Source organism: Cydia amplana, chromosome 13 (genome assembly GCF_948474715.1).
Source record: "Cydia amplana chromosome 13, ilCydAmpl1.1, whole genome shotgun sequence".
Classification (NCBI taxonomy): domain Eukaryota; kingdom Metazoa; phylum Arthropoda; class Insecta; order Lepidoptera; family Tortricidae; genus Cydia; species Cydia amplana.
The window spans coordinates 1903589-1916463 of NC_086081.1; the positions used below are offsets into that span (position 1 = coordinate 1903589).

The 12875-nt window shown below is 35.5% G+C and overlaps 1 protein-coding gene across 1 annotated transcript in view; it reads left to right on the top strand.

Annotated features, from left to right (window-relative positions):
* Positions 1-2299: 2299 nt before the first annotated feature.
* The window catches only part of LOC134653372 (alpha-(1,6)-fucosyltransferase), a 59700-nt gene continuing 49124 nt past the window's right edge, over positions 2300-12875 (top strand). Inside the window, exons 1-3 of the mRNA XM_063508708.1 lie at positions 2300-2484; positions 10634-10793; positions 11609-11731. Coding sequence (XP_063364778.1) covers positions 10660-10793; positions 11609-11731 — 257 coding nt within the window. The 5' untranslated portion in view covers positions 2300-2484; positions 10634-10659. The remainder of the gene's footprint in view (positions 2485-10633; positions 10794-11608; positions 11732-12875) is intronic.

The window sequence follows — 12875 nt, forward strand, 5'->3', positions numbered from 1 at the left end:
CTTTTGATGGACGGTTGTTTATCAACTTTTTTTTTCGTTATATTGGTTCAGGATGGTTTGTTCAGGGCAAAATATCTAATCTGACAACAATAGCCACCATAAAAAAGTACCATGTACTATAGAAAATACACGTTTCTTTAGTTGCAGTCGGCAGTTGTGTCTTTCTTACCTGTGCTTTGCTAATAGTAATAGTAATATCGTTTATTGCAAACCAATACAATACAATGGAAAAAGATGACATGGCACCCTGATAGGTTATTGGCAATTATCCATAAAACTACATTAAATAATTTATGTGTAATATTATTAATATTGCTTTGTGATTGCTTCTAATGCAGTTGCTCGAGGAATAATAAAAACGCTAAAAGAAGTTCAATCAATCTTTGGGTAATATGGCTCCATCGATACTGTCGATGATTTCGCCAACGTCGAAGTGGATCCCTCGTGGGATCGAATTAATATTATTTGTAATAAATAAACTTCAGCCAGTGTACGGTATATAAAATTATAAAATTATGGCCTCTAGGGCTCTAGCCAGCCACGGTTAGAGGTAGAAATACCAAATGCTCGTAGAGCACGACGTTGTTCGGTTGTATTATGAGCTCTTGTAAGGCGATAGCTGGACTTTACAAGGGCCACGTGGGGCTACCTGGCGTTGACGCCAGAATGGCGATTAAACTCGTATCAAGATTAATTCTTCATTATCCGCACACTTCCATATTAGTTTACTGTATAATAAGCTATCAGTATTACACTTTAAACAACATTAATGGGCAAAAACAAAGAAATTAATCACGACCCGATGTGACCAAGATGGCGGTCGACAAGAAGCCTAAAAGAAGTTAAAAAAAATGATAAAGAATTTGTTCTCGGGCTGTCAGGTACCTAAGTCATGTCATGTCCATAAATCCTACTTTTATTATTAAAAAGGGAAGTTACATAATTATTGTTACTTATCTGCTAACTTGTTTATCTTACCAATCTTATTCAAATGCATTTCTTTTTCATTTATAGACTTATGTACATTTGCATATCCAGTAGAAAGTTACTTATACTTGGTCAAGCAGATCTTGTCAGTAGAAAAAGGCGGCAAATTTGAAAAATGTAGGCGCGAATGGATATCGTCTCATAGAAAATTTGAATTGCGCGCCTTTTTTTACTGACAAGATTTGCTTGAGCAGCTATAGTCATCTGAGTGTATTTCGTTTTATTTGGCATTATTATCCAGATAACAAAACTCAGGTAGTCAAAATTCAGCCAGCCATTTATAGCCGGTCAAACAACTTAGTCAGTATAAAATGGCGCGAAATTTAAGTTTTCTATTGGACCATAACCCTTCGCACCATTTTTTTTAGATTTGCCGCTTTTTTCAACTGACGGAAATGGCTTGACGAATTTTATTTTTCATGTACCTATATCAATGCAAACAAAATTGGTTAACTATGACGTGTACTATACACTTATAGTTGGTCAAACCAATTTGTCAGTCAGTAACAATCAGGAAAACTTTACTCATCCACCCACCATACCCCCCACCCACATAGAAATATTGTTTCTGTAAGAAAATTTTACTAATAAAAAAAGCGGCCAAGTGCGAGTCGGACTCGCCCATGAAGGGTTCCGTATTTAGGCGATTTATGACGTATAAAAAAAAACTACTTACTAGATCTCGTTCAAACCAATTTTCGGTGGAAGTTTACATGGTAATGTACATCATATATTTTTTTTAGTTTTATCATTCTCTTATTTTAGAAGTTACAGGGGGGGGGGGGGACACACATTTTACCACTTTGGAAGTGTCTCTCGCGCAAACTATTCAGTTTAGAAAAAAATGATATTAGAAACCTCAATATCATTTTTGAAGACCTATCCATAGATACCCCACACGTATGGGTTTGATGAAAAAACATTTTTTGAGTTTCAGTTCGAAGTATGGGGAACCCCAAAAATTTATTGTTTTTTTTTCTATTTTTGTGTGAAAATCTTAATGCGGTTCACAGAATACATCTACTTACCAAGTTTCAACAGTATAGTTCTTATAGTTTCGGAGAAAAGTGGCTGTGACATACGGACGGACAGACAGACGGACAGACGGACAGACAGACAGGCAGACAGACATGACGAATCTATAAGGGTTCCGTTTTTTGCCATTTGGCTACGGAACCCTAAAAAACCGTACCTTTTTTATCAAAATCGTACCTTTTTTGACGTACGACTGTACATAAGCTGGAAGCGCTCTGGCAACACTGTTCTTATCATTCGTTCAGTCAATCAATCTCGTTCTCAATCATCAGTCAGTGATGAAATGTCAGTGTAAGCTGTAGTGTTTGTGTTTCGCGAGTTATAAATCTATAAATTATTCTTTTTATCTTCTTTCTGAGTAACAGTCGGTAAACATAACTTAAATTAGTAAATTAATCCGTTCAAAATAGGCAAATAAGATAAACTTTCATGTGTAATAAGTGAACGAGTGTGTGATACGAGGTATGTTTATAATTCCTGTAATTTTGTAATCGGGTTTTTGAGTTAACTGTTATTTGGAGATGCGATGATTTCTGATTGGATGACCGTGGACGGGCTGAATCTCAGTTAGAGCAAGGGTAAACAGCGCTATATATCACGGGAGTGTGTTGATTTGAGCTAAATTGTCAATATCCGCTCAGCAGGGAGTTGTCGTTAGCCCAGCTGCCTACTAGATTTATTCATTTTACACTCACAACTCGATCACGGCGCTATATATATAGAAACAAAACGAAGGTGACAAATGTTTTGCATGTCATAAAGCCAGCGTTTTGCTGGTTTAATGTCGATTTAGTATGCCACTTGAGGTTAGGTAGATGAAGAAGTCTTAAGCCTACATTCTATGTTATTCAGATGGTAATTAATACACAATATCTGGGAGACCGAGCTTTGCTCGAAGAACATAAAAATTCAAAAATGCGTGTTTTCCCAGAGACCTAGCTAGATCTATTTATCGCCCCCGAAATCCCCCAAATAAAAAACTTCTGAGTTAAACAGTTTGCTGTTATACTTTGCTGATATGTCTACTGTTTAACTCAGATAGTTTGTAAAATTGGTCTTTATTGGTTATAGGCATAGACATTTATTCAATAACAACAACAATATTTATTTATTTATGTAAGTATCCAATTTGATTTTAAAAAATTCAACATGGTGTGGGGTCGTAAAACCCCATGCAATTCCAAAGTATGCTTAATTATGATTTACGCCAATTTCCTGCACAATCATATCAGGTCTGGTGAAAAGGGTTATAAGCATGGTTCCATTTTATTGCCTGTCACTATGCCCAACACTTTCACACTTACATACTTGTTAGAATGTGGCAAGCATAGTGATAAGCAATAAAAGTGTGACCGTGCTACCACTGTGGTATTGTTACTATTATTATATAATTGTAGGCGACCAGCTATTTAGCTGATGAGCCTATGTCTCACAGTGTCCACTGTTAGTGTTAATATCTGGGTGACCGAGCTTCGCTCGGAAAACATATAAAAACTCGAAAATGCGCGTTTTCCCAGAGATAAGACCTAGCTAGATCGATTTCTCGCCCCCAAAAACCCCCATATAGTAAATTTCATCGAAATCGTTAGAGCCGTTTCAGAGATCCCCGAAATATATATATATATATATATATATATATATATAAATAAACAAGAATTGCTCGTTTAAAGGTATTAGATAGATTAGGAGGGTAAAGTAATTAAACAGTAGATAAAGTAAGAATGCTCCTGAATGCATATTAAACTACTGAATTTTATTTGAACTCTTTGTCATTTTTGTACACAACTACTTAGTTAAGTGCTATTATTTATATTTTTATCTACACCTACCACAAATATAAAAACCGGCCAAGTGCGAGTCGGACTCGCGCACGGAGGGTTCCGCACCATCAATAAAAAATTTTGCAAAACAAGCAAATAAAAACAAACAAAAAGACGGTCACCCATCCAAGTACTGACCCCGCCCGACGTTGCTTAACTTCGGTCAAAAATCACGTTTGTTGTATGGGAGCCCCACTTAAATCTTTATTTTATTCTGTTTTTAGTATTTGTTGTTATAGCGGCAACAGAAATACATCATCTGTGAAAATTTCAACTGTCTAGCTATCACGGTTCGTGAGATACAGCCTGGTGACAGACGGACGGACGGACGGACGGACAGCGGAGTCTTAGTAATAGGGTCCCGTTTTTACCCTTTGGGTATAGAACCCTAAAAATCCATGAATACGGCTATAACTTTTTATTACACTAATTGTAGTTATTTATGTATGCTTGTAACTGTTAAATGAAGCACTTAGTCATATCCTCATATCTATAAGTGGTTTGCATTAAGTGGTCTAACTAATTGACATATTTTAATGAGTTTCCAGTTAAATATATAACAAGGATTATTGATTGTTAGTAATCTTATCAATTGTTCAGAATATACAATGTTGTCATTATACCATTTGTTTTTTTTAACCTCCAACGCAATAAGAGGGGTGTTACCCATACGTTTGACGCCAATGTCTGTCTGTCTTTCTGTGGCGTTTAGCTCTCAAACGAATGAACCGATTTCGATGCGGTTTTTTAACGTGAAAGCAAGTTTTGCGTGAGAGACGTCCATGAAGTTGACTGCCGAGTGCCCGCAAAAGACATATATATATTCTTTCTTTACCCAACCGCATACAATGTGAAGACCGGCTTTAGGTCAGACAAGGTTTAATTACTGGTCAACAAAAAAATCATTATGGCTGCGGCTGAATAAAAACTATAATGAAAGTGTTTTGTCATAATTTAGAATAATATAACCTTTATTTGAGTTCTCTGAAGCATGACCTATCTCTAATGGGTCAAAAGCATCTCCATAACAAATTGAACCTCAACACTATAACAATAAGAGCTATATTACAGTGTATCGCGGCAGTTGGTGATAGTCCACCGTGATGATACATAATGACGATGTTTTCCATTGTTGATGACATTTGCATTTATTTTAAACAGCTCTAACGCTTGTTTAGTTGGTGGGCAGTAAACAGCTCATATTTATAGGTCCAGTGGGGTGTCCGTAAATCTTGTTTCCCATCGGGTTGTTTTGTTTTTTGTATTTTCGTAAGTCTTGACATTGTAAATTTATATTTTGGATTTGTAAGTATTTACCTACTTACCTACTATTATTCTAATTATGTTGACAATCCTTATTGGACCTATAATTTTATTTAATTAGTATTGTTATTAATATTATTTTATTTTTTATTTTGTCGATCATGATATAAATTCTTATATTCTTGACATCAATGCAAACTGGCCGTGCATCGAAAAATAACAGGATCTTAGAAAGGTGGCAGTGGCTAGCCCCGGAAACAAACAGTAGTGATTTTCGGATATATGTCTCTTGACTATATGATAAGACATTTCGTAGTAGTCGAAACACGAATGCTTAAAATTTTCTCGATAGAAAATAAATCCAAACTTACGTGTTCATTTTTCGGTTTTAGCTTCGTGCAACTAGAAAACACATCCATATCCAGCACAATCCACCTTACAGCAAAGGTTTTCATCTCGTCTTAACTTTCAAAGAACTAAATATTAACTTATTATCCTTTACCGATGGATTTATTATCGATTTTTGATTTTATGAATTCAACAGCAAACGCCCATTTTACGCAGTTCGGTTTCTCTTTCTGTCATGCGTCAAAGTCATAAATGCATCCTTTATGCCAGTAATGTTAGATGGCCGTCGTGCCTCAAAGAGGTAAGACCTATGTCACTTCGCGCAGCGCTCCGAATTACGTAAAATTTTAATATCCAATAAACGTTGAGTCGTAACTCCATTGAGTAGTAACGGAATCGGAGGTAAACCTATGATGGTGCCTTCTTACAGGCCTATACGTTACGCATGTGTGCGTTTTTGCTTAGCTACGTCATGCTACGTCGAAATCTATACTCTTTGTCAGTTACAACGGGTTAGGAAATTTCGACAGATATTGAAATGTATCGGTAGCTGTTTGGTATTTAGCCATCAGAATCTAACCGTAACTTTTTGCCTTATTTTTGTTTGAAAATAAAATATCTATAAGAATATATTTTTTGCTTTTTTTCTATTGTAATGATAAAAATAAATCTAGTATGTTTCATGCTCAAATAATTTAAAATAATTGAATAAATATTAAAAACTAATTGATATTATTCGTTTTAATTATTATATTATTAAGTTTGTTTGAATAAAATATTTTATTTCAATAATACGAAAAGTTATTATATTTAAGTACCACTAAAAAAGGTCTCTACTTACAAAAACTCACTTGCACGGGCCGGGGTTCGAACCCGTGACCTCCGGTTTGAAAGTCGCACGCCACTACAATTTCACATAAGTAATTTACAATGACATGATACCGTGGAAAAAGTGAATATTACAATGTACTGTGTTACTATCATTTTATAGTTTATTTTGGCTTGACAAGGAGGAATGAGAAAAACGTGCAGAGTGAGAGGACTAAATCTCTCTGTCCTTTTCTTAAAGTAGCCAATCCTAATTATGACATCTGTTTTGATATTAATTCTTTGAACATAATTTGTCGATGTTCTTTTTTATATCATCGAGAAAGATTTTTATTAAAAAAATGTGTTGAATTTATATGTTTTATTTATGTTTTTATGGCATAAATTTCATTACTTTTGACAAATTTTGATTGTGATGACAAACGATTTGATGTGATGTGTGAAACGAACCATGTGATCAACGATTTATCTAATAAAACTTCATTTAGTCGAAAAAAATAGTTGTCTACTACCGGGTGGAAAAAAATTATGGGCCCTGGAGGGAAAGTGCCTTAAAACCTTAAGTTTGCTCATTTTACTTAAATGAAACATTATTGTTTTTTAAAGAAACAACTGCATTCAAAGATTTTTGAAGTGAAAACTTCTTTAGCGGCGCTAGGCACTTTATGAGGTGGGGAAAAAATGATAAACTCGAGACAGCGTAAGGCGATCATGTGACCGTAAGGTTTAGATGGCATTTAAATCAATAAAGAAAAACTCAATGACATTACATGAAAAAGGTTATAATCTTGTACGGGCTGAAATACGAGGATCTCACAGTATTATAACTTTATATCACTCAAATATAATTCAATAAAGCTACATCTTGATGAAATCGCTAATAAAAGTGAACTCTAGTACTGGTGAATAAAACTCAAAATATCATGACCAAATATATTTAGACGCGAGGTCTGCAAGGTAACTTTACAATTTCTATTCGAATTTTAAACAATTAACGCTATAAATTTGAATTTCGAATTTTAAACAAGCTCACTGACCAGCAATTTCGGAACCAAAAGTTTTCAATAGAAAGGAGGATGGGTCAATTATACATAGTGCTGCAGACATTTTGGACTAGTCATTGAGTTTTCACTTCTGTCGGCACTCCCGGAATGCAACACGTTGTTTTTTTTTTAATTCGCTTAGTCGCGCCCGGGAATCGAACCTACTTTTTCCACACTGTATAAAAGAACACAAATGCTTTTCTTCTGGTAACTTAAATGTTCTATCTATCTTGGTGATATGTCAATGCAATCAAATAATCTGAAAAAATAATAATAACCCAATTTATGAATTCCGTTCCTTCAGAAAAATGCGAAATGTACGTACAATTTTTAGGGATATCGTACTTTTCCCAGAGACAAATTTAGTTGGCTAAGACACATTTTCACTGATTTGGGGTCTGTACTAAAAATCTAACATAATATGATAAGGACTTAATCGTTTTAAGCTCAAGAGTGAGTTTTCCTAAAGCTTTTTCTAAAAATTATGTCTTTATTAACGTTAGGAGTGCACTGCAGCATGTCAAATGTATGCCAAAATGTCAAGGGAGAGAACAATAAATTAAGTTTAAATTCCACTTCCACTCATCAGCAAAGTGATATAAGTATATCAGCAGTTTAAAGTTATTTTAGATTACAAAATTAGCGCATCAAAAAAATCAAAGTGCATAGAAAAAAAATCTCCTGAGTCATAATAAAATTGATGTCTCTTGGGTCACCAGAAAAGTCACCAGGGAGAACGATGACCCAAATCACATTTAAAAGAAAATGTAAATTTTGTGTACTACCTACGAACATTTTTCAAAAAACTATGTTTTTATAACATATTAGACCCAGGATAGATCTAATACCTCTTTTCGTACCCCGGATAAAATGGTCGGCGACTAAAAAAGTAACTGAAACGTTACGTTATTAGGTTCACGATGCCGCGTTGTACCCTTGCCTTCGTTGCGATATGTTTGGTAAGTCAGGAGACTTAAAAAATGAGCCATGATTTTGGGACATATTAACAAATATTTTTTTGAATATATATTAATTTTAGCGGACTTTAATAATTTACCAGTTAAATTAGATGTAAATACCTTTTTAGTTAATCGTTAATATGATATATTAGTAGCAGTAAAACACTTTATTGTACAAAAAGACATATAAAACATGAAAAAACACACATCCTTCGTATATGGTAGAATATATTTTTCACACTTATAAGTAAAAACCAAAACCGATACGCGATTGGGATACGCTCTTTTTGTATGGGATAAAAAAAAATTCTCCTGGGTCACCAAGAAAAATCGACATATTAAAATAATTCAGTTCGTTTTTAAGTTCTAGTCAGATTGACTTTTTGGTTATTTGAGATAAATTACAATAACGCTTAGATTTGAAAAACATGATTTTCTATTTTGTTGCGATCGGTCCGGGTAATAAAAATACGGCGAATTTGAACTTTTGTTTGTTGTCGTTGTAAAATGTATTAAAAAATAATGTAGGCACCCCTGACAATTGAAATTCAAAATTATCCAGAAAAAGCGGCCAAGTGCGAGTCGGACTCGCCCATGAAGGGTTCCGTATTTAGGGGATTTATGACGTATTAAAAAAAAACTACTTACTAGATCTTGTTCAAACCAATTTTCGGTGGAAGTTTGCATGGTAATGTACATCATATATTTTTTTTAGTTTTATCATTCTCTTATTTTAGAAGTTACAGGGGGGGGGGGACACACACATTTTACCACTTTGGAAGTGTCTCTCGCGCAAACTATTCAGTTTAGAAAAAAATGATGTTAGAAACCTCAATATCATTTTTGAAGACCTATCCATAGATACCCCACACGTCTGGGTTTGATGAAAAAAAATTTTTTGAGTTTCAGTTGTTCTAAGTATGGGAAACCCCCAAAAAAAAATTTTTTTTTTTCTATTTTTGTGTGAAAATATAATGCGGTTCACAGAATACATCTACTTACCAAGTTTCAACAGTATAGTTCTTATAGTTTCGGAAAAAAGTGACTGTGACATACGGACGGACAGACGGACAGACAGACAGACAGACATGACGAATCTATAAGGGTTCCGTTTTTTGCCATTTGGCTACGGAACCCTAAAAATTAGTGTTTCAAAAAGGCACCCTGTATTCCTTACATACCTAAATAATCTCTTATTCAATAAAACATATAATTACTAAACACTGTGATTTATTTCAAATAAATGCAAATCGATCGGATAAAAGATATTAATACCTACCTATACAACAATGAATACGAGTACAGTCAGCTGCAATAATATGTTACACACCGAAGGCCGTTTTGCGGTAGATCATGTTAGATCTTATTTGTAGAGCCATAAGAGCGTGTCACATATTTTTGCGGCCGTCGAAGAGTAACATATTATTGCAGGTGACTGTACCTATGAAAAATTCGAGGGTTAAAAAGCATTTCAACCAAAGCATTTATAATAATAACGACCATGGACGCCTGCAAACCCAGGGTTATTGTAACCCCATAACAATAAGGTTGAAATTTGCATTTAGTGACCGCAAAGTCAGGTGAGCGTAATCAAGTAAATCTGTTTTCATCATATTTTATCAAAAATAATCTCTTTTCTGTTCTTGTGCTATTTTCTTATTATCAATACTCTTAACTTATTATGCTATATACGCTGCTGCTTCTATGATGTTAACATCTTCCAAAACAACAATAAATATGCAGGTTTATGAATTAATTATTTTATTGTTTGCTATTATGAACAAGTAACAACGCCATCTGTTTCAATTTTTTCCGAATTTAAGTTTCTGGCCGACCGCAGCGACCACGTATAATGGTAGTTAATTTCTGTAACGTTAGATGGTGCTAAAAGGTCACACAAACTTCACGTGCGGCGCGAATCGTTTCCATGTGTGCGTGTTAGCGGGGAGGGAAGAACTAGCGGGCGTGGTTTACGAAGCGCCAGACGCGGCTGCAGTAGGCCCTTAAGGCTTCGTCACACAGGCGCGTTTTTCGGCGGGGCGTGAGCGGGGCGCGCCGCTTTTACATATATTATAAAATGCTCACGCCCCGCCCGGAAAACGCGCCTGTTTGATGCAACATTTACTATGTAATTGTCTTTCATGAAATAAATAATTTAATTCAAGTAATATTTTTGTAAACTTATTCGTAAACATCATCATTCTTATTCTTATTCTAAACAACTGTTTGTTTCTTAAAAAAATGAATATTTTGACCACCATGGTTTAGACTTAATTTAAAAATTGTGGAGTTCAGTTTTGCGTAATTTCTGACATTCTCTATCTGTGCTAATGTTTAAGTTTTGTTTCAGAAATGCTGTAACCACGCGGCGCGGCGATGAAACACTTCTCCAATGGCCACATGACCTTGAACGACTATCTGATGATGTACCTGGCGCGATGGAAGCGGGTGGCTGTGGTATTACTGGTCATATGGATCGTTGTTACATACCTCTTCATAGCCCCTCTCAGGTAATGTGATTCCATACTCTCAACCCCATAATTTTCCGCCTAAAATAAAGGATAGCGTTTTTTTTTATTATTTTTTTATTTTGACTTATTCACAGTGTTAGTGGTGGTTGTTGCTATAATTACTCTAATTATTAGGGTTCCGTACCTCAAAAGGAAAAAACGGAACCCTTATAGGATCACCCTTTATCTCCGAAACTCATCATCATCATATCAGCCTTTTATCGCCCACTGCTGAGCATAGGCCTCTCTTCGAGTACGCCACTTATCTCCGAAACTACTGGGTCTAAAATATAGAAAATACACAAAATAGTTCTTTACCTGTAGATGACAGGAAAACCTATTAGAAATGTGCAGTCAAGCGTGAGTCGGACTTAATTACGGGTTTTTAAAGACGTAAGTATAAATAAAAATACTTAACATAAACAAATCGGTCATCCATGCGATGAAAGCATCAGAATAGGAAATATTACGCGAAACTCTTGAGTAGGGGGCGCCACTACACCATAATAAGTCCCAATCTAAGGGTCTACCGCAAACGACAGACTCGAAATTTTGTTATCTAACCTTTATCACTCTTGCATATGCGAGCGATAAAGAGTTAGCTGAGTTTCTATTTCGCGTTTCCCGGTAGGCCCTTTGTAAACAAACCGCCTTGATGTATCAGTGTCATATTTTATTGTCTGTGAAAACTTGTATAAAACAGTTTAAGGTACAGTATGTATAAGTTACTCTATGTTTTAATAAAGGCGCTAGTGCTGCACTCTAGCGGCAGACCATTGCAGTAATACTCCCTATTAAAAAAGCTGTTGTTTTAGGTGCACAGGTAACACAGACGAAGTGTCAGAGTTCCAGGAGCGGCTGAAGAGGGTCTCGTCGCAGCTGGACGTGCTGAAACAGCAACACAATAACCTTATAGCGCAGATCAAGAACTCGCCAGGGTAAGCTATTACCACAAGCTGTTAAATAGATATAACACTCTCTTATACAGGATGGATTTTCTTTTTGGGTCAGTGAGGGCAGCTACCAGATCCCGTGCTGCTACGAGAAAACGGTCTAAGAAGACCTTCCCTCGATTTCAAATTAATGAAGATTGATTTTGGAAAAAACATACAGGGTGCGAGAAAAAGGTCATTTTTGACAAACTTTTTTTTTGATGCCAATCGATCCCATTCCTATTAAGGATCAAAAGCTTGTATGAAACCAAAAAAAAAATTCCGGCTAGAAAAGCCACAAATCGAGGAAAACTTTTCCCATACAATTTGTATGAAAATGAAAACTTTTATTTTTCACATGCTATTTTTGTATGCCAATCGATTCCATTCCTATCCAGTATCAATAGTTTCTTTGGGGTCAACTTACGGTAATGTACTAAAAAGCCACAAATTAAAGAAAACTTTTTCCATACATTTACTATGGAGAAAATGTGAAATTTAATTCACATTTTTCTATCTGGCCAATCAGTCCTGTTACATTTGACCATAATACTGTATGAAGACATTGCTGTAGGACTGATGGGCGAGATAGAAAATTGAGAATAACATTTCACATTTTCCCCATAGTAAATGTATGGAAAAAGTTTTTATTAATTTGTGGCTTTTTAGTACATTACCGTAAGTTGACCCCTAGGAAACTATTGATACTGGATAGGAATGGAATCGATTGGCATACAAAAACAGCCAGTGAAAAATAAAAGTTTTCGTTTTCATACAAATTGTATGGGAAAAGTTTTCCTCGATTAGTGGCTTTTCTAGCCGGAAATTTTTTTTTGGTTCCATACAAGCTTTTGATCCTTAATAGGAATGGGATCGATTGGCATCAAAAAAAAAGTTTGTCAAAAATGACCTTTTTCTCGCACCCTGTATGTTTTTTCCAAAATCTGTAAAAGCCAATCTTCATTAATTTGAAATCGAGGGAAGGTCTTCTTAGACCGTTTTCTCGTAGCAGCACGGGATCTGGTAGCTGCCCTCACTGACCCAAAAAGAAAATCCACACTGTATAAGCAGGAAAGGAAGAGAGAGGCTTTTAGGGCGCGTGTACACGGTGCCACCTGCCGCACCTTCGCGCTATGTACACGAGACGCGT